The sequence below is a fragment of the Ranitomeya variabilis genome, chromosome 4, assembly GCF_051348905.1.
Source record: "Ranitomeya variabilis isolate aRanVar5 chromosome 4, aRanVar5.hap1, whole genome shotgun sequence".
Classification (NCBI taxonomy): domain Eukaryota; kingdom Metazoa; phylum Chordata; class Amphibia; order Anura; family Dendrobatidae; genus Ranitomeya; species Ranitomeya variabilis.
Window position 1 is genome coordinate 103,329,131 of NC_135235.1, and position 20,799 is coordinate 103,349,929.

General features: G+C 42.1%; 1 protein-coding gene across 4 annotated transcripts in view; it reads left to right on the forward strand.

Moving 5' to 3' along the window:
• Positions 1–15,705, forward strand: part of BLOC1S2 (biogenesis of lysosomal organelles complex 1 subunit 2) — a 51,838-nt gene extending 36,133 nt beyond the window's left edge. For all 4 annotated transcript variants that reach the window (XM_077259024.1, XM_077259025.1, XM_077259023.1 and 1 more), the window contains 2 exons: positions 5,560–5,664; positions 15,556–15,705. In XM_077259024.1, the coding sequence (XP_077115139.1) occupies positions 5,560–5,664; positions 15,556–15,587 (137 nt within the window). In that variant the 3' untranslated portion in view covers positions 15,588–15,705. The remainder of the gene's footprint in view (positions 1–5,559; positions 5,665–15,555) is intronic.
• The last annotated feature ends 5,094 nt before the right edge of the window (positions 15,706–20,799 follow it).

Consider the following 20,799-nt stretch of genomic DNA (forward strand, 5'->3'; position numbering starts at 1 on the left):
CTAACTCTAACCCTAACCCTAACTCTAACCCTAACTCTAACCCTAACTCTAACCCTAACTCTAACTCTAACCCTAACTCTAACCCTAACTCTAACCCTAACTCTAACCCTAACTCTAACCCTAACTCTAACCCTAACTCTAACCCTAACTCTAACCCTAACTCTAACCCTAACTCTAACCCTAACTCTAACCCTAACCCTAACCCTAACCCTAACCCTAACTCTAACCCTAACTCTAACCCTAACTCTAACCCTAACTCTAACCCTAACTCTAACCCTAACTCTAACCCTAACTCTAACCCTAACTCTAACCCTAACTCTAACCCTAACTCTAACCCTAACTCTAACCCTAACTCTAACCCTAACTCTAACCCTAACTCTAACCCTAACTCTAACCCTAACTCTAACCCTAACTCTAACCCTAACTCTAACCCTAACTCTAACCCTAACCCTAACCCTAACCCTAACCCTAACTCTAACCCTAACTCTAACCCTAACTCTAACCCTAACCCTAACCCTAACCCTAACCCTAACCCTAACCCTAACTCTAACCCTAACCCTAACTCTAACCCTAACTCTAACCCTAACTCTAACCCTAACTCTAACCCTAACTCTAACCCTAGCCCCAACTTGTCTTCTCCGGCCGGCAGATGGCAGCAGATGGCGGGCGCACTGCGCATGCGCCCGCCATGATGAAAAAGCCGGCTGGCAGGAGAAGACAGAAGAGGACCCAGGGACCCCGGGTGAGTATGATAGGGTCCCCGAATCCCCCTATTTCTCTGTCCTCTGATGTGCGATCACATCAGAGGACAGAGAAATAACTGATCGCTTTTTTTTTTTTTTTTTTTTGCGGTCGCCGGTAAACTGTTAATTACCGGCGATCGCAAAGCAGGGGTCGGTGCAAACCGACCCCGATCATGTTCTTTGGGGTCTCGGCTACCCCCGGCAGCCGAGACCCCAAAGAACATCCGGGTGCCGGGCGGCGGGCGCACTGCGCGTGCGCCCGCCATTTTTTCCCGGAAAAAAGATGGCGGCGCCCATGGGGAGACACGAGGAGCACCGGGGGAGGTAGGTAAGTATTGGGGGGCTATTGGGGGCCATCGGGGACCACATTTCTCTGTCCTCCAATGTGCGATCACATCGGAGGACAGAGAAATTAAACGGCAAATCGCGTTTTTTTTTTTTTTTGTTGCGACCGCCGGTAAACGGTTAATTACCGGCGATCGCAACTCGGGGGTCGGTAAAAACCCCCCGAATCATGTTCTCTGGGGTCTCGGCTACCCTCGGCAACCGAGACCCCAGAGAAAATCCGACTCTGGGGGGCGCTATTCACTTTTTCCACAGCGCCGTTAATTAACGGCGCTGTGGATTAAGTACCCTTAGCGGCCGCCGTTAAAAGGCGTATCGGCGGTCGTTAAGGGGTTAAAGGATATTTTGTTTATACCCTGCCTTAAAGCTTTTTTGGAAGGACTGAGCTATCCTGCAGTAGAGGAAGTGTCCGCCATTCTTGCTTCGCCCTATTTTCTAAATCTAAAAAAATGTGAAAACCAATTACAGAGAGAAAAAACAAGTCTTCCTGGGTGTCCTCCTAGACTCTGGCAGGCAGAAATGTTTTCTTCCAGAGGAAAAATAGTGAGTGTCATCAGCATTGTGGTGGATTTAATCAGAGATGAAATTGTCTCCGTGAGGGGGACAGGTCTGTTTTGGGATCCTGACATCCTGTATTCCGGTGCTCGCATGGCCACTGCACCATTCTAGAGACATTGGGAAGTCTTGTAGATGGGAGAAAAATATTGGTCATCTTGAAAATAAGATTCTACAGTCCAGTTGCGCACTGAAGTCCTGAGATAGGTGGCTTCACAGGAAGAACCTCTCTCAAGGAGTTCCCTGGGAAATGCTTATTCCATCAGTCATTGCTACGGATGCCAACCCCTTCGTTTCAGGAACAGGAAATTCTGAAAATTATGTCGCTGTCCAAATACTTCAGGACCCAACTGTATGTACAGCTAAATAGCTCTTTAATATTTTGTAAAATAATTCAGTTTTAACCCCTTAATGACAGCCAATACGTCTTTTAACTGACCTGAGATATAAGAGAATAGCCTCCCCATACAGGAGACAATCCAGCAGCTGCCGGCTGTACACTATAGCTGACAACTTGCTGTATCAGCCACATCAGTGTTTGCATCGTCCAAATGTTTAACCCCTTAGATGCTGCTGTCAATAGTGACTACATCATTATATATGGTTAACAGAGTGTGGGGCTTCCTCTTTATCCTAATTGGTGCCCTCAGATCATGATTTTGTGGTCCTGATGTTTGCCGTGGCAATTCATGACCAAATAGCGGCCTTAGAGTCTGATGGCTGTAGTAATCTGTTCAGAAGTTTGAGACATTTAGGTGGTAAAAATACACATTTTCATTTCTGTCATGTCACTTTGCATTAATTCCTGTAAAGCACCTGAAGGGTTAATAAACTACCTGACTGCAGTTTTCAATATATCAGGGGGTGCTGTTTTTAAAATGGTATCACTTTGGGGGTTTTCCAATATATGGGACCCATAAAGGCACTTCAAACATGGATAAGTCCTCAAAAAAAAGAAATTTTGTAAATTTCCTTGAAAATATGAAAATCGATGCTACATTTTTAAACCTCATAAAATGCTAACAAAATAAAATAACTTTTCCCACATGTCGGCTTTATATCAGCACCATTTGTAAAATGTTATTTATTAATGGTTTGCTGTGGTATGACCATCTGGATTAAAGAGATAATCATTCAAATATAGAAAAGTGCAAATTTTTTAACATTTTTCTAAAATTTATGATACTTTTTATAAATAAACACAAAACATATTGACCTACATTTACCATTATCATAAAGTATAATGTGTCATGAAAAAACCATCTCAAAATCACTTGGATTTGTTGAAGCGTTGCAGAGTTATCACCACATAAAGTGACACTGGTCAGATTTAAAAAATTTGGCTCCGTCATTAAGGGGTTAATCTGGAAATTAGCACATAAAAAATAGAACTATATTGTATTAAAGAAGCATTAAATGTGTTGATATGTGCATGTAGTGTGTGTATTAATATACTCACCGCCGTTCTGTTTTTCTCGGTGACTTCATCCATCTGCAGTTTCTCTGTCACCCTGCTCCCTGCCTGACCCAGACGTGGCTTTTACAATGTAAGATTATGGAGCGTCAGAGCGTGCCACCCTAGGCTTTCATTGTAAGAGACTCCTGGTTCACACACAGGGCTTAGAGGGAGCAGGATAATCGCAATTGCGGTGACTTCACTCAGAAGAGGAGCAGAATAGTTCTGGATACCAGAGAGAACAGCAGTTGAGTATATTAATACATTCACACTACATTAAATGCACATATACACACATTTAATTAAAAATAAATATGGTTGGGAGTTCTTCTTTAAAGGGAATCTGTCAGCAGGATTTTGCTCAGTAAACTGCAGACAGTGGCAGGTTAGCGCCGTTATACTGACTAGTATGATACCTGATACAGATGAAATCTGTCTTGTGGTTGTTGTTTAATCTTTATTTGTAGTTTTCAGTTAATCAAATTCTCGTGCTCCGGGGCGGCCTGTGGGCGGGGGTCTTTATGTGGGGTTTCTGCTTAATATATGCATGTCTATGGGCTTTTGACAGGTCACAAATCCTTCAGTGACTTGTCTCCTATTTCACATACTGCATAGAATATTGTGGGGTTAGAAAAATAAATTTACATTAAGCAAAATGGGGTTGGTGCATGTGCAGTAGCCCTTTCCGATATATGCTACTGTGCATGTGTAAGAAAGTGGTGCTGTTATGGACAGTAAGAACACACTGTCACTTTAAGAGGCTGCACCCCTTTGCCTGGGGAATGGAATGTTCTGCTTCTCCCCTGCTCGATTCCTTGTTATGAACTGGTCGGGGCTGTGTGCAGGAGTGAAGCTTGAGCAGCGTGTGTGATCTGCAGCTGCTGGAGAGAACTGTGAGTTGTTTTGCTGCAAGAAATGTTACACAGCTTGAGACTGACTGCGTTTGTGAAATAGACTTTTCCAGTTACAGCACAGGTGGCTGTTCTGTGCTAGTTTGTGAAGCCACGAAGATACTGAGAAGGGGACTTACAGTTTCCAGGAGCATCCCTAGTATTCAGAAGCAAGGAGAAGTCCACGCTTCACAGAGCTGACAGGAATCCGTGCGCACCACCGTGTTGGACTTGAAGCGATGGCTGGGGGACCACCACTGTGCAGGAAGACTACTGTACACAAGATGAGGTGCAAACAACAAAGGGTAGATTTATTGGGAGGCAAGGAATGAAGAGAATGAGGAAGATGCAAACAGGGGTTAACAATAGCAAAAGACAATATAAATGAGTAATCTTGTCCGTAAAATAGCACGGTGCTCCAACAATTACAGACTCAGAGTTTGTCTCACAAGCACCTTTAAACAATAAGACAAATAACGATGCTACTCTATGTATAACCTCCCTGGCCTTTACTACGCAGGCCACACGGCTACTGTGTTCTGACTACTGAAGCCTACACTAGGCCCTAACTGGTGCACCATACAGGAACAGACTCACGGTGATGTTGGGGACACAGGTCCAGTCCCAGGGGGCCCCCAGAAGTCCAACACGGTGGTGCGCACGGATTCCTGTCAGCTCTGTGAAGCGTGGTCTCCTCCTTGCTTCCGGATACTAGGGATGCTCCTGGAAACTGTAAGTCCCCTTCTCAGTATCTTCGTGGCTTCACAAACTAGCACAGAACAGCCACCTTTGCTGTAACTGGAAAAGTCTATTTCACAAACGCAGTCAGTCTCAAGCTGTGTAACATTTCTTGCAGCAAAACAGCTCACAGTTCTCTCCAGCAGCTGCAGATCACACACGCTGCTCAAGCTTCACTCCTGCACACTGCACCGACCAGTTCATAACAAGGAATCGAGCAGGGGAGAAGCAGAACATTCCATTCCCCAGGCAAAGGGGTGCAGCCTCTTAAAGTGACAGCGTGTTCTTACTGTCCATAACAGCACCACTCTCTTACACATGCACTGTCATTTTGTTGGAGAAAAAAAACATGCTTGAAGCAAAATGACGCCGTCGCTTGTGCAGTAGCATCTATCGGATCAAATGACACATGCGCCGCCAGCGCCAAATTGGTGCAGCAACTTTTTTTTTTTTTTTTTTACCCAACCACATTATATGAATAATACGATACATAAGCAATACATGTACATTTTTTGTAAGCCCACAATATTATATGCAGTATGTAAAATAATGGGCAGGTCAGTGAGGAATCAGTGACCTGTCATAAGCCCAGAAGGATAAATCTGTAATCAGAGCACCACATGAAGACCCCCAACAGGCCACCACGAGCACGTGCATATCATTAACTCAAAACTGAAAATAAAGATTAACCAACACCCACAGACGGATTTCATCACCCAAGGTATCATTGTAATCAGTATAGCAGAGCCGATTTGACACTATAGGTTACTGTGCACAATCCTGCCGACAGGTTCCCTTTAATTACTTGTATTGCTCATAATTTTTCTTATAGATTCAAGTCTCCAGCCATATCTTGAACAAATAAATCAGATAGAAGAACAAGTGGCATCTTTGGAAAATGCAGCGTATAAACTGGATGCCTATTCAAAGCGATTAGGTAAGATCCAATCACTTGTGGTTGTCCATAGTGGTGTCCAATATGTCATGGTAGTACTGCTACAACTCCACTCCTGCATCTGTATTGAAACAGTAACTACACTTTTTTCATAAATCAGTAGTAAATGCAAAGATTAAAAAAAAAAAAAAAAAAACTGTCTTAGTTAAAAATGGCTATTTTCAGGTTATTAGTCTCTTTATATCTTCCTGCGCTGATCATTCACTCTCAAAAACTGCTTAAATTTGTTTCCAATCTGTCTGCAGTGAGGTGTCAAATTACAATTTCTGCTTATGGAGAGTGGAGGGAGGAGAAGCTGGAAGGAGAAAAAGGCAGAAACACTAAACGTGTGATACTTCTAATGCAAAGGGGGTAAAGCTACTAAAAGTGAAGGGTATAAGTCATATGATGGAATCAAATAGTGGTGTTCCTCATGTACTCACACAGGACAGCTTAGGCTGGGGTTACACATCACGATGGGGGCCAATAATCGCAATGTGTCACTGCGCAATGTAACTGAATGGACTCACATTGTAATCCCAAAGGTGCCACAACCAGCAAGTTGCAAAAAACTGGGCCCATTCAAAGAGCTGTAAGCTGGTAAAGCCAACAAAATCTGCACTTGCATATAAAAAGTGTCAGTCACAGAAGCACCCAGTGTTTAACTGAAACAAAAATAAGCTTAAATACCCCTAGGTGGGCTCACACACCATGTTATCTGCTGCAATGTTACCAAACATGCCCACACCAAAAGCTGGGACCTACACTTTACTGTAACACTACCAGTAGTTGGCATGGCACAGTGTGGGCTTGTTCACATGCTGCATGTTTTCTACTTGTTTTTGCTCTTCAGTTTACAGTATCAGCAAAGTGAATGAGATTTCTGTAATCTCACACGCTGCTCATTTTTTCTGTGCCGATTTCAATCATCAGAGTCTTTTCAAATCTGCAGCATGTTGATTCTTTCAGAGTTTTTGCAGCATTTTTCACCCATTTAAATGAGCAATAAATAAATGCAATTTAAAACGTGAATATTTTACTCAGCGGTTTTCATGCCGACAGCTTTTTTTGCTGCAGAAAAATCTCCTGCAAATACTAAACGTGTGCACAATACGCAAGTTCCAGTGATCCCAGTCTCCTGCTACTCTTCATCATAGAGAAATAAATCTAGACCTCAGCCTGCTAGTGATAAAGTTACCGAACAGCATCGTATTTTACTTCTAAATTATAAACTTATATTTACACATTGAATTACAAAATCTAGCAGGTTATAAAGTGGGTTACTGGAAACCTTCCCGTCATCAATTCTTTGGCCATATTTTATGGTATTTACAATGTAGTGCAGTATCTGCAGAAGATGTTATCGCTTATAAACCTGTTTTGGTGAAAATACTGTATTGGCAGATTTGTGTCTGAAATAAAGTACTCTTGTCGCCAAGATGTGTAATAGGGGAGTTGAACGTCCTTGTCTGGACCAATTACTAGACTCCAGGTGATTGCGCAAACTCCCAGACGCGGTAGATGGGGACACTTATACGGTACCTGTCAGGCTCAGAGTAGGTAACATGGAATTTACTTGTTGATGTAAGTATCGCTTCAGATGACTTTCCAGGACAGTTGTCTGTGTGCTTGAGGAATAATCCTATTTCTATGACTTGTTTTATCCAACATTTTTAGCAGTGTTCTCTGTGTTTATCTCTCTGCCTGTGTCTTTAGCTCTCATTTCCTCCCGTCTAACTTCTCTGTAGACTTCTATGCAATAGCTGTAATCTGATCCCTCAGTGAGCTGAAAGCCAGTCTTGGTAAATTTAGAGAAGAGTTTGAAGTGGGGGGAAAAGAGGCATTTTTCTTTATATTAAAAGTTTATTTTCTTCACGTTTCCTCTTCGTAAAAAAAAAAAAAAAAAATTAAAATCTTAGGCACATCTATGAAACATGGACAGTTCCCACATCAGAAGACAGACCAAGCTGTACTGAAGGATTAGTTAGCTCAGGCCAGAAGAGGTGCTCTAAAACTACGGTTTCAATCTATCAGGGTAGGGGGGAAATGTATGCTGTTAGAGGGAACCTATAATGTGATTCATGCTGTCCAAACCACAGGCAAGAATCGCAGTGCGGCAGCAAGACTGCAACCAGGTATATTCTCTGAAACGCTTCAACATTTCCGATAGTTTATACTTTGATGATCCAGCAGAAGGCCATAGCTGGAGATGAGACTAGTCTAGCCCTGCCCTTGGCCAGACTCTCTCAGCACTGCTGGAAGTGATTGACTTGTCTCTTACTTGCATGTACATAGAAAGAGACCTGTCAATCACCTGCCGCAGCATCGGGAAAAGTATATTTTCTCTGAATTGGCAGAGAATAATATACCTGGCAGCAAGCGTGCAGCCCGGCTACGGTACATGCTGCCCGTGGTGTGTGTATCATGAATTATGAAGATTCCGTTTAATTGGTGGATTCTCGATGCAACTGAAGTGAATTCTTAGCTGTTAAAAGTATTAGTGTATTTTGCAGTTTCAGATGATCATTCTGAACAAACTATAACGTGTGCGTATGAAAAATAACACAATTTATGGCCAATATAAGACTTGTATTCTGCATTTTTAATTAAAGAACATTTTACAAATGGTGCTGATGTAAAGCAGACATGAATAAAATGTTATTTATTAATGCTCTTTTATGGTATGACTATCTGGATTAAAGGGATAATCATTCAAAGTTTGAAAATTGCAATTTTTTTTTACATTTTTCTCAAATTGGATATGTTTTGTGCTTACCGTATATACTCGAGTATAAGCTGAAATTTTCAGCCTATTTTTTTTTAGGCTGAAAGTGCCCCTCACGGCTTATCCTGTCCCAGGGGGTTCGGCGGGAAAAGGGAGTGGTGGCTCTGACATACTCGCCTGCTGGTCTCCGGGCTCTGACAGCTTCTTCCAGCGTTGAGCGGTCACATGGTACCACTCATTACAGTAATGAATATGGACGCGACTCCACTCCCATAGGGGTGGAGCTTCATATTCATTACTGTAATGAGCGGTACCAGTGACCGCTCAACGCTGGAAGAAGCTGTCAGCGCCTGGAGAAGACCATCAGGGAAGCTGCCAGGGAGCGCGCCAGGAGCAGGTGAGTATAATGGGGAGGGTGAGCAGCATTGCGCGATATTCACCTCTCCTCGTTCCACCGCCAGGCTCCGTCTTCCGCATCCACTGCTGTGACACTCAGGTCAGAGGGCGCGAAGACATGGTTAGGGCGCGCCCTCTGCCTGAACGTCGGAGCAGAGGACGCGGAAGACACAGCGGCGCCCGGCGGTGGAACGTGGGCAGGTGAATATTGCAGGTGCCGGGGGCCTGAGCGACGAGAGGTGAGTAGGCCATTTTTTTTTTTTTTTAAATCACAGCAACAGCATATGGGGCAAATATCTCTATGGAGCATCTTATGGGGCCATAATCAGCATTTGTGCAGCATTATATGGGGCATATTTTGATATGGAGCATCTTATGGGGCCCATCATGAACTGTATGGAGCATTATATGGGGCTCCTGATTCAATATGGATATTCAAAAACAACCTACTGATATCTCAATTAATTTTACTTTTATTGGTATCTATTTTTATTTTTGAAATTTACCGGTAGCTGCTGCATTTTCCACCCTAGACTTATATTCGAGTCATTAAGTTTTCCCAGTTTTTTGTGGCAAAGTTAGGGGTCTCGGCTTATACTCAAGTATATACGGAATTTATAAAAAAAATATCATCCTAAATTTACCATTATCATAAAGTTTGGTTTTTTTTTTAACCAAATATTTTTATTGTTAGTATGCATAAGAAAGACAATAAAATCCATTCAAATAACAGGATACATTTGTGTTTTTGATTTAAAAGAAACAACCCCTCCCTCCCCCCCCACCCCTCTGGAAGACAAACTCCCACCATACAATACACCTAAAAAGAAGGGAATAAATATCACATACAAATTCCACTATTAGCATAATTTTACCACAATTTCTCAGTCGTTCCCATCTAGCCATGGCTGCCATAACTTTTGAAAAAAAACCATCTTATTCCTCTTATTATATATGCTTTTTTCAAGATGGACAATATGATTCGCCTGCGCAATAAATTCTCGTCTAGTAGGAGGTTCCTCCCTTATCCAATACCTTGCAATCACCTTTCGTGCAATGAATAATAATCTGGCAATTGCCATTTTAGTAGTTTCATAGGTCATGATTTCCTCCACATACCCAAGTACACAAACCACCGGATCCCGTGGAATCGAGCACCCATATATCACCCCAATCTGGTTCAGCACCACAACCCAGTATGCAAATAGTCTGGGACAAAGCCACAGCTTGTGCAGTATACCTGCCTGAGTCTGTGAGCACCTAGGGCACCCAGAATCACCTCTCAACCCGGCTTTAAACAGCATATCGGGTGTCCTATAAGCCCTATTTACCACAATTATCATAAAGTATAATGTGTCACGAAAAAACATTCTCAAAATCACTGGGATTTGTTGGTGTTCCAGAGTTATTACCACATAAAGTGACACTGGCCAGATTTAAAAAATTTGGGTCCGTCACTAAGGGGTTAAGTTGGCATTCTGTCTAGCTTTGACTAAGGCCTCCTTCACACGTCCTGGTGAATCCTGTACTGTAAAAACCAGTACTGGTGAGATCCATGTCCGTGTGACATTCGTATGTATGTATGTGAGATCCGTGTATCCGTTTGCTGTCTGTGTGTCACATTCATGTGATGTCTGTATTCATGTGTCCATGTGCTGTCAGTGGGACACTTACGGAATGAAATGCAGAATAGAAATTAAAGAGTGGAAGGTATTTAAAAAGTCCTTTAATTGAAATAAACACACCACCCTCATTTTCCCATTTATTACTATAAAAATAATAAACCATATTCTTCACCTTTCCGACAATAATCCATTTGTCCCGTGTCAAAATCCATCTCTGCTTCATCTGAATTTCAAGCTGAATGGTCGCATGATGCGACCGTTCAGCCTGAACTCTAGGTTACACTAAACTGAGCGTCTTAGCGCAACTTCAGTGACCTGCGGTGACGTTATTGAGGTTACCGCAGATCACTGAAGCTACAGTTTCCACAGGCTGCTCATTGTGAGCGGCCCAATAAACTGTGGTGATCTCAACAAGATCATGTCGTGAAGATCACCACAGTTTCTCAGCCAGCTCACACTGAAGTGAGCGTGGGACAGCTGCCAGTGACCGGCGGTATCCTCTGTGACGTTACCGCTCGTCACTGAAGCTACGCTCCAACACGCAGCTTGATTTTGGGTACCTACCATAAAATCTTTCTTGGAGCCTTCATTGGGGACAAAGGAAACCATGAGTGAATTACTGCCACTAGGAGGCTGACACTATATGCAAAAAAAAGTTTGCGTCTCCCAAGCAGTATATCCCCACCAACTGGCACAAAGCTAATCGGTTAGTGAGAAAGCCGTAGGAGAAGCAACATGAAATATCACAACTATAACAGAAACCAACACAACAGTAAACAAGGGCGGGTGTGGTGTCCCCCAATGAAGGCTCCCAAGAAAAAGATTTTACGGTAAGTTTCCAAAATCTTCATTTCTCTATTGCCTTTTTGGGGGACACAGGAAATCATGGAATGTCCAAAATCCGTCCCAAGTGTGGGTAAAAGAGTAGTACCCTCTATAGTTTCGGGCACTGTGGGCTCCTGGGGGTGTAGCATATTATATGGGTTGCAATTCAGGCAAACGGACGAGGTCTGACCACAAGGGAACTTTTCATTACGGGTGGAAAAAGCAAAATGCAGGAGAATGGGAGTAGTAATGCTCCCTGGGTTTATGCATAGATAGAGAGAAAATATGCCAAAATGAGCTATGTTGGGGATAAGAGCTGCCCCCGGTGGCAGCGCTTACTCAGACCTTGGATCCTGACTTTTGTGATGCTGAAGTCTGCTTTGGATCCTGACTCTTGGAGTGCTGAAGTCGGTGGTGATGTGGAGGTGGATGCTGCACTGCAGAGAACTGCTGCTGCGGACCACGAACCAGCAACTGAAAATGGCGCCCGGCAGGAGGGGTGGTGCCAGAAAAAATTCCCAGGATTCCCACGCGCCAAGACAAGAGGAAGAGGCGGTGCCTGGATAGTAGATCTAGTATCTACTATATCTATATCTAGTAGATATAAGCTGGTTATTTATTACATGATTACCCATTTATCTGACATGTAATACCACATGTTGCTGTACCTTGCTTGTAATGACTGCCCCACCCTACAGAAGACATGGTTAGGAGAGCACCGTATCCCACAGTATGTGTAGCTAAATCCGTACCCAATAAATTCATGATCCTGTTTTTGTTTTTTTAAATGTTAATTTTTGCTAGTCATATTCAATTTTTCTAACGAGAAGTATAAATAAGATGGACTACAAAGCCTAGACATTAGTACATGTTAAAGAATAAAAATAAAAAAGAGATTTACCTCCTAATCACCATCAGACATACATACATGGTTCTGCAACAATTGGTTACAGGTTACAGGCAGGGCTGTGGAGTCGGTAAGCCACAGTTGCGACTCCGACTCCTGGATTTTATCAGGTTCCGGCTCCGACTCCTTCATAAATGGCCAATTCGTAACAATAAATTTACTGTTGTAAAATATTAACATCGTGCTTATTCAGTTTCTCACCATCATATAAGTAATCAGACCACTTAGAGCAAAAACTATATTTATTAGAATACAATTAGAATATAGCAAATAACTTTTATAAACTTTTATAAACTCTTGTAAGTAAATATGCAATAAACACTGTTATGCAGTTAATAAGAAGAAATCTATAAATTTGTCCTCAGAAAAAGTATTGCCTCTGTCAGATCCTTCTTCATGGATGCCCTCAAATCTGATCTAATTATTTTGAGAGCAGAGAACAACCTCTCTACACTAACTTGGGTTGGTGGCAAAGCAGTAACCACTCGGGCAACATCTCTGACAATGTCAGGGTACAGAGGAATCGGTTGTTGCACTGTTATTTTTGATGAACGGTCAAATTTCTCAATTTCTTTTAGTGCACATGAAAAATTCTACTGAAATGTACTGGCTGTGTTCTTTGATGGGGATGACTCTTCTTCTATGCGGGAACGCTTTGCACAGTCCTTGTGATCCAAGTATTTTTTGAAATTTAAATTCTTCATCAGTTGATGAGGGTGAAGATGTGGCAGGACGACCAAATTCTTCTTGTTCCTCCTGACTGTTCTGCAACTCTTTCATTCTTACTGCTATTTCAAACAGAGCTTTTTTTCCTTTAGTTAGCTGTTGATCATCTAGAAGAATCCGATGCATTGGGTCTACATAAACAGCTACCAAAAGAATGTTATTTTGTAATAGTAGCTCCTCTCTCCGTTTCATTGATATAGCAATGCCACTTGCAATTAACCCTCCTCTTTGGGACAGGCGAAACATCAGGTTCTTCCACTCCTTTAAGAAAATACCTGGAGTTAAGTCCTCTGCTTGTAATTTTTTAGTCACTGTAAATGGGTGCTCTAGCAATTTTTCCAGCTCAGTCACCTGATTCCACTGACTTTCATTTAGCGTCAGTTGAGGGTTAGCCATGTCTACAAGAAAGGTTTTCAGTTCAACCAAGCGCTGAATCATTAAGTAAGTACTGCCCCATCGTGTGGCTTGATCAATAATTGCCCCTTTTCCAGCACGTCTCTTCAAAATTGAGTCAACTTTAGGGGTTCTGGCAACAGTAGCCAATTTTCTCACCTTGCCAATCAGTGCAGCAGCATGTCCTTCTTGCAGACTGTCTCTTATAGCCAGCTGTAGCGTATGCACAACACAGCGCATGTGATCAATGAAAGAACGTATTGACACAGTTTCAACAAGATCATCTAAAGTATCATGTTGCTGTTCATCTGACTTCAGTTTGCTCCTCAGTTACAATACTGTGTTCCTCTATTTCAAACATTTCTGTGTCTGTGGACCCAGAATGTTCTTCTAGCTGCTGGTCACAATCATTACTCTCATTCATTAGCTTAATAGTACTAGTTATCATATTTGAAGCATTGTCAGTTACGACAGAAAGAACTTGCTCTTTTTTTAAGTTCATAGTCTTGCAGAACCTTTTCCACCAAGACCTGGAGAAACTCACTGGTGTGATGAGCTTTGGTGTCTTTTACTGCCAATGTCTTGGTAACTATTTCATTTTTGTCACAAACAAATCGGACACTGATGGCAAAATAGTTCACTCTGTGATGTGTGCAGGCATCCATTTTAAGAAACAGAAAGCGTCCCTTGAGAGTTTTTTTTAAGTTCTTCCTTTTGTTTAAAAGCTTCTTCGATTACTAATTTTCTAATACTCTCTCTCCAGAGAAACACCAAGCTTGCGGGCCATTTCCCCATTCAGACACATAAAAGCTGGTCGTGAAAATAATGAAATAGGCACACTATCCTTTACAACAAGCTCTATGATCTGTTTTTTAAATGTATCTACTGTCATTGTCACAGTAACTTTGTCACTGACAAAATATCTTGCAACTAATGGCTGCAAAGTTCTCTGCTCCTTTGTTTGGCTGGAAGAGCTGGGCACTGGTTCATTGGTTTGGATGCAGTCTTTCTCATCCACTGCTTTCAGTACTTCTGGATGAAAGCGCTGTAAATGTCTCTTTAGATTAGAAGCTCTGGTAGGAGCATTTTTATCTTTGCCTGAATATGCACTGATCTTGGCTTCACAGCATTTGTTTTTGTCTGGATCATTTGTCATACACTGACAGACATAATGTTTTCTATCTTGAGTGATGGTGAAATGTTCAAATACAGCTGATTTAATGTGACGCTTCTTTGACATTCTCAGGTTTTCAATTCTGCGTTCACAATTCAAATGACAATTGTTTTTCCTAAAAACAATTGTACAAAATTATTGCCAGGTCGTACAACTGATATAGTGGTCAGTAATACTGTTATTCCTCATGTACTCACAGTTAACTGATGCAAAGTTTGTTGAAAGGATAATACTTCTTACAGTCTTCCTCTTCTGAGTAGCAGCTGTGAGATGCTTGGAAGACGCACACCTAGTAAACATCTAGTCTAGAGGAGGAGCTTTACTACTAAGAATTTGCAACACATTTTTACTTTCAGTTTCATACATTGTAAGTAGGGGGGTTGGGGCAGGATGAGTTTAACCAAGTATAAGATTAGATAAGGGCAGTGGAGAACAGTGACACACAAGAAGTAAGAAATGTCTCTATCTCCAGCAGAACTGCTTATCACTGTTGTTCATAGTTTGATAGAACATATATATTTGAGTAACATTTATAAAATTCATATGAAAGTTCAATTATGAAATATTAATACATTTTTACCGACTGACTCCAACCAAAACTAACGCCGACTCCACGACTCCGACTCCACAGCCCTTACAGGTTTAAGAAAAAAAATAAAAATCCCCCATGTCTACCAATGTTATACTTCTTTTATGACTGTGTGTTAAATACATAATGAATATTGAACACAATGTTTGTAGTTTATAATGTTAAGAAGTAGTTTTTATTGTGCAAAAGTAGTAAGATATAGGAAAAAGCATATAAATTTAGTTTGTGAAATAGAGGGAAAAAAAATAAAACCTAAAATGGTGTCATCACAAAAAATACACCTCTTACTCCAAAAATCAAGCCTTCATGTAGCTATATCGACAGAAATAAAAAGTTATCGTTTTCAGAAAAGAAAGTTGGGGGAGAAGATGTCGTCCAAAATTCTTGTGTCTTTAGAAGGGTTATAGTCGTCTAACAGTGAAATATAAGATCATTTACTGAAGGATCCTTGCGCTATTGCCTGTAATGCTGTGATACTGTGCTTGTGTCATATTCCTCAGTAGGTTAATATTTAGTATTTTCTTTTTCTTACAGAAGCAAAGTTCAAGAAACTGGAGAAACGATAGAGACATTTCCACAAAACGATATTGCAAAAGTCCTAATGCCAAAGGAGGATTCTTATGTCACAAAAGCCACCGACAAAGATTTTTACTACAAATCTATTAAAAATAAGCTGAACAAATACTTAGTTTTATTATATGGTTTATATTAAAGTTTGACAAGACAGAGCAGGGTACAACATACCTGGCATGTTCATATACAGTACATATTACTGAACGAAATGCAAATGTGCCTGTAAGAAAACATGGAGCATAACGGGTAAAGCAAGAGCATGAGACGCAGGAGAATAGAGGAAAGGTTTGGATCAACAGTAGGCTAATATCCACGAGGAGTGGCACTTACATAAAGCCAAGGTACATTGGAAGAGAATTATGGCACTTTGTACTTGGGCCAAATGCTAGGAAAGATATTACTAAAAATAATTATATGTAAATCCGAAGAGATTACTTAAAACACGAAAACAGCAATGTAAAGTATATTATAAAGGAAGTCTGCACAAGATAATTCACTGTCACAAAGTGGCTCTGGGTCTAATGATAGGCTTGGCCCTTGGTCACAGGACAGCAGTGTCTGGATCTGTCTCGAGCACCATTGAAGGTTAAAGGGAAAAAAAATAAGGTCAAGCAGATGTTTAAGAACAGCATAGTATGAGGACTTTGCTCACGTATTAGCCCAAAACAAATTAAAGTTTGAGACGCGTATAATCGAAGTAGTTGATTTCACAGTATCCTTGTTGGGAGCTGTACCCTCAGGGAGGTGTACCCTTGAAGATATACCTATGGGGAGCTGTACCCTTGGGAAGATGTACCCTATGGGGAGGTGTACCCTTGTATCGGTCACAAGTGAGTAAAAGGCAGCTGGGTATGTGCATAATATGATAGGGCTGATGTTTGGCTGGGACAGGAGAGGGGGATCTCTCACCTTATGGGTATAGCACACGCAGAACTATAAATTCTATATGCTTTAGTATTATTTGTGCTGGTTGAGCTAAGGAAAGCGAACGTGTCCCAATAATATGCCAGCCAGTGTTATTCTCACTCTTGCGCCACTTTTCTGGATTGAAAAAAGCAAAAATAACGAATACTGATGGAGGATGGTTTACGTTTGGATCTCTTAGACTTGTCCACTCTTCTGTCATCTGTTAATGTAAATACTTAATTCTTCATAGAGTAACACCTCCTAGGCATAAGTTCTTTGAAATTTGAGTTATTCATAATTTAAATCTAGAAATTGACAACTAAGTGTTACCAGTTGGGTTCAACAATTTGTAGGAAATAGTAAGGCTGTGTGCACACTGCGTTTTTGACGCGTTTTTGCGGCGATTGTTCCAAGCGGAAATGGGCTAAAAACGCTATGGAATCCTTATGCAAGCTAATTCAATGACAGTCCTGAAGTGTTGTGCACATGATCAGTAAATTTCCTTTGAGTATTTGCAGTGCGTTTTTTTTTTTTTCTACAGCATGTCGGTTCTTTTTGCGTTTCTGCAGCGTTTTTCACTCATTGACTTCAATTGAGTCAGTCAAATCCGCAGCAAAAACGCAGGTATAAAAATGTTTGCGAATTTGCAGCGTATTTCCTGCGTTTTTGTTTGCGTTTTTACTGGCTTCTTACGGTGTTTCCCAAGCTGTCATCTGTGTGACAGCATGGGAAACACTGGAGCGGAGGTTCTTATTTTCGGTATCACTACCGCCGATAAGATATTCAGTCAGCACTGTAGGGTCATGCTGTCAGTCTGACCCCACAGCTGTGACTGACCTGCGGTAATGCTACCGCCGGTAAGACTGTCGGTCAGAGCTCTGCGGGATCATGCATCTGCTGTCAGATGTCAGCATGACGCCGCGGCTGTGACTGAGACCCGCGCCAGTAACCTGTGATAAAAAGCTTACCACAGATCACCAGGCGTGGGCTGATCTGACTACTGCTTCCATTGGGCTACATCTGCTGTCACTAATGACAGTGACAGTCGATGCTGCTGATGGGAGACGTAGTCTCATCAGCCGGCGTCTGTGCTCACAGTTGAAAAAAAAAACCCTAAAACTAAAATAATTACATAGATATTCAAATAAAAATTTTAAAAAACATTATATTCCCCTAACACCCAATCCCCGATGCCCTCGACTCCTAGAAAAAATGTTAAATAATAAACCACCATATACCCACTTGTCCTCCTTAGTCCGCGTAATCCCGAGTTTCCATGGCGATCTCACGTGTACAACAGTCGCATGGGGAGATGTGACCGCTCTACCCAGCCTCCGGCGATACACTGACAGGAGGTAATTGCTCCCACAGTGTATCACTAATCTGCCGTGCGAGAGGTCACTGGAGTTCATCAGCTGATCAGCTCCACTGCTCTCATGGCACCGCTGCGGGGGAAGTTCTCACGGCAGTTGAGTGATACACTGCGGGAGCGATTACCTCTTGTCAGTGTATCACCGGCTGTCTTTGAGAGCAGTCACATCAGTGACTGCTCTAAAAGCCATCATGATCTTTGTGGGACATTGTGGATTATCTTCTCTGCGGAAAGGAGAAGAATATTGTGGTTTATTTTATTTTTGTTGCAGGAGACGTGTTTTTATACAATATCACTATGGGTTTACTAATGGATAGGTGCCTTATAGATGCCTCTCCATTACTAACCTGTGGGCTTGATGTCATCTGAAAATACAAAAGTGACATCAACCACACAAATATGAACCCATCTTAACACCGCTGCAGGGCAAGTGGAAAGAGCGAGGCTAAGCGCCAGATTTGAGAGCGCTAGATGAGAGCTGATATTTTTAGTCTGGGATGGGGCCAATATCCATGGCCCCTTCCTAGGTTATAAATGGCCCGTATCTGCCTAGCCTTTGCTTGTTAGATTTTATAGGGGGACCCTATGTAAAAAGAAAAAAATTCTGGGGTCCCCCTGTAAACTATCCAGTAAAAGCTAAGCAAACAGCTGTGAGCTGATATTAATAGCCTGTGAACCTTTATGGCTATTATTATTATACATTTTTATAGTGCCATTTACTCCGTGGTGCTTTACATGTGAAAAGGGGGCAAATATAGACAAATACAATAAGCATGAGTAAAAAAAATAAACAAACAAGGCTCTAACAGGTACAGAAGGAGGGAGGACCCCGCCTGCGAGGGCTCACAGTCTGCAGGGGATGGGTGAGGATACACTAGGAAAGGGTGGAGTTGGTCGTGCAGCGGTTCATTTGGTTGAGGATCACTGCAGGTTTTAGGCTTGTCAGAAGAGGTGAGTCTTCAGGTTCTTTTTGAAGGTTTCTATGGTAAGCGAGAGTCTGATGTATTGGGGTAGAGAATTCCAGAGTATGGGGAAAGCACGGGAGAAATCTTGGATGCGGTTGTGGAAATAGATAAGAGGGGAGTAGAGAAGGAGATCTTGTGAGGATCGAAGGTTGCATGTAGGTAAGTACTGGGAGACCATTTCGCAGATGTGTGGAGGAAACTGGTTGTGGATGGCTTTGTATGTCATAATAAGGGTTATGACCGGTAGCCTCTGGATGATAGGAAGCTAGTGAAGGGCTTGACATAGGGGAGAGGCTGGGGAATAGCGGGGAAACAGGTAGATTAGTGGGACAGCAGAGTGTAGGATGGATTGGAGTGGTGCCAGAGTGCTAGAGGGGAGGCGGGAGATAAGGGCACTAGTGTTTTTGTGGTTTTGTTTTCGAGGAAATATCCAGGAAATATTTTTGATTTTGAGACAGCAGGAGGAGGTAAGGGCTTGGATATCTGGCTTGAAAGAGGGCAGAGTCGAGGATCACCCCGAGGCACCGAGCATGCGGGACTGGGGAAAGTGAGCAGCCATTGACATTGATGGATAGGTCTGGTGGAGGGGTAGAGTGATATGGGGGAAAGATGATGAATTCTGTTTTGTCCATGTTCTATTTTAGAAAACGAGCAGAAAAGAAGGCCGAGATAGCAGACTGTGGAATTTTGGTGAGTAAGGTGGTGAGGTCAGGTCCGGATAGGTGGATCTGCGTGTCATCGGCATAGAGATGATACTGCAAACCGTGGGATTCTATGAGCTGTCCCAGGCCAAAGGTGTAGATGGAGAAGAGTAGGGGGTCCCAGAAATGAGCCTTGAGGGACACCGACAGACAAGGGGCGAGGTGAGGAGGTGGTGTGGGAGAGGGAGACACTGAAAGTTTGGTCTGTTAGATATGACGAGATCCAAGATAGGGCCAAGTCTGTGATGCCAAGAGATGATAGAATCTATAGCAGGAGGGAATGGTCCACAGTGTCAAAGGCAGAAGACAGGTCTAGGAGAAGGAGGACAGAGAAGTGTTGCTTGCTCTTGGCGGTTAGTAGATCATTGGTGACTTTAGTTAGGGCAGTTTCAGTTGAGTGATGGGGTCAGAAGCCAGATTGTAACTGGTCAAAGAGGGAGGAGAGGTGGGAGGACAGTTCAAGATGCACATGCTGTTCCAGTAGTTTTGAGACATAAGGGAGAAGAGATATCTGGCGATAGCTAGACACAGAGGATGGATCGAGGGAGGGCTTTTTGAGGATGGGTGTGATCTTGGCATGTTTGAAGGATGAGGGGAAGACACCAGTTGTGAGTGAGGTTGAAGAGGTGTGTTAGGGTTGGGATGAAGACTGTGGTGAGGTTAGGCTATTGGCTCCTTCCCAAAATATTAACATCAGCCGTCGGCTTTCCCTCTGCTGGTTCTGAAAATTACGTAGGAGCCCACCCAATACTTTTTTTTTTTTTTTAAATTAACAGTTGCTGTTTGGTTACAGCCTATGTACTTTCATTCTGTTAAGACTCCTACATAGGCTGGTGATAATGTGTGTGTAGGTTTGTGTTTACTTATTAACTTAGTAATGAGGGTGTCAGGCTGACACCTTTTCATTACTTAACCCTAGGGTTAGGTGTCAATGACAGCTGCTGACACCAAGCCCAAATCCCATTACCCTCATGCCACTGCATCAACATGAAAAATGTGGTGTTGAACCAAGATATTACATCACAAAGCTTTTTTTTTTTTTAAGTATCTTTAGCTCAAAAAAGCCTTCATTGCTGTAAAAAAAAAATTGCATGCAAAAACTGTGGGTTTTTACCACAACTTTGTTCCTGTCAAAATCAGAAATTTCTGCAAACAAATTCTCAACGTGCACACACAGCCTAACTCCAATTTGTCAATTTATTCAAAATTTCTAGTAGGAGCAAAAAATACAATGCATATTTATATAAAAAAAAATATTAAT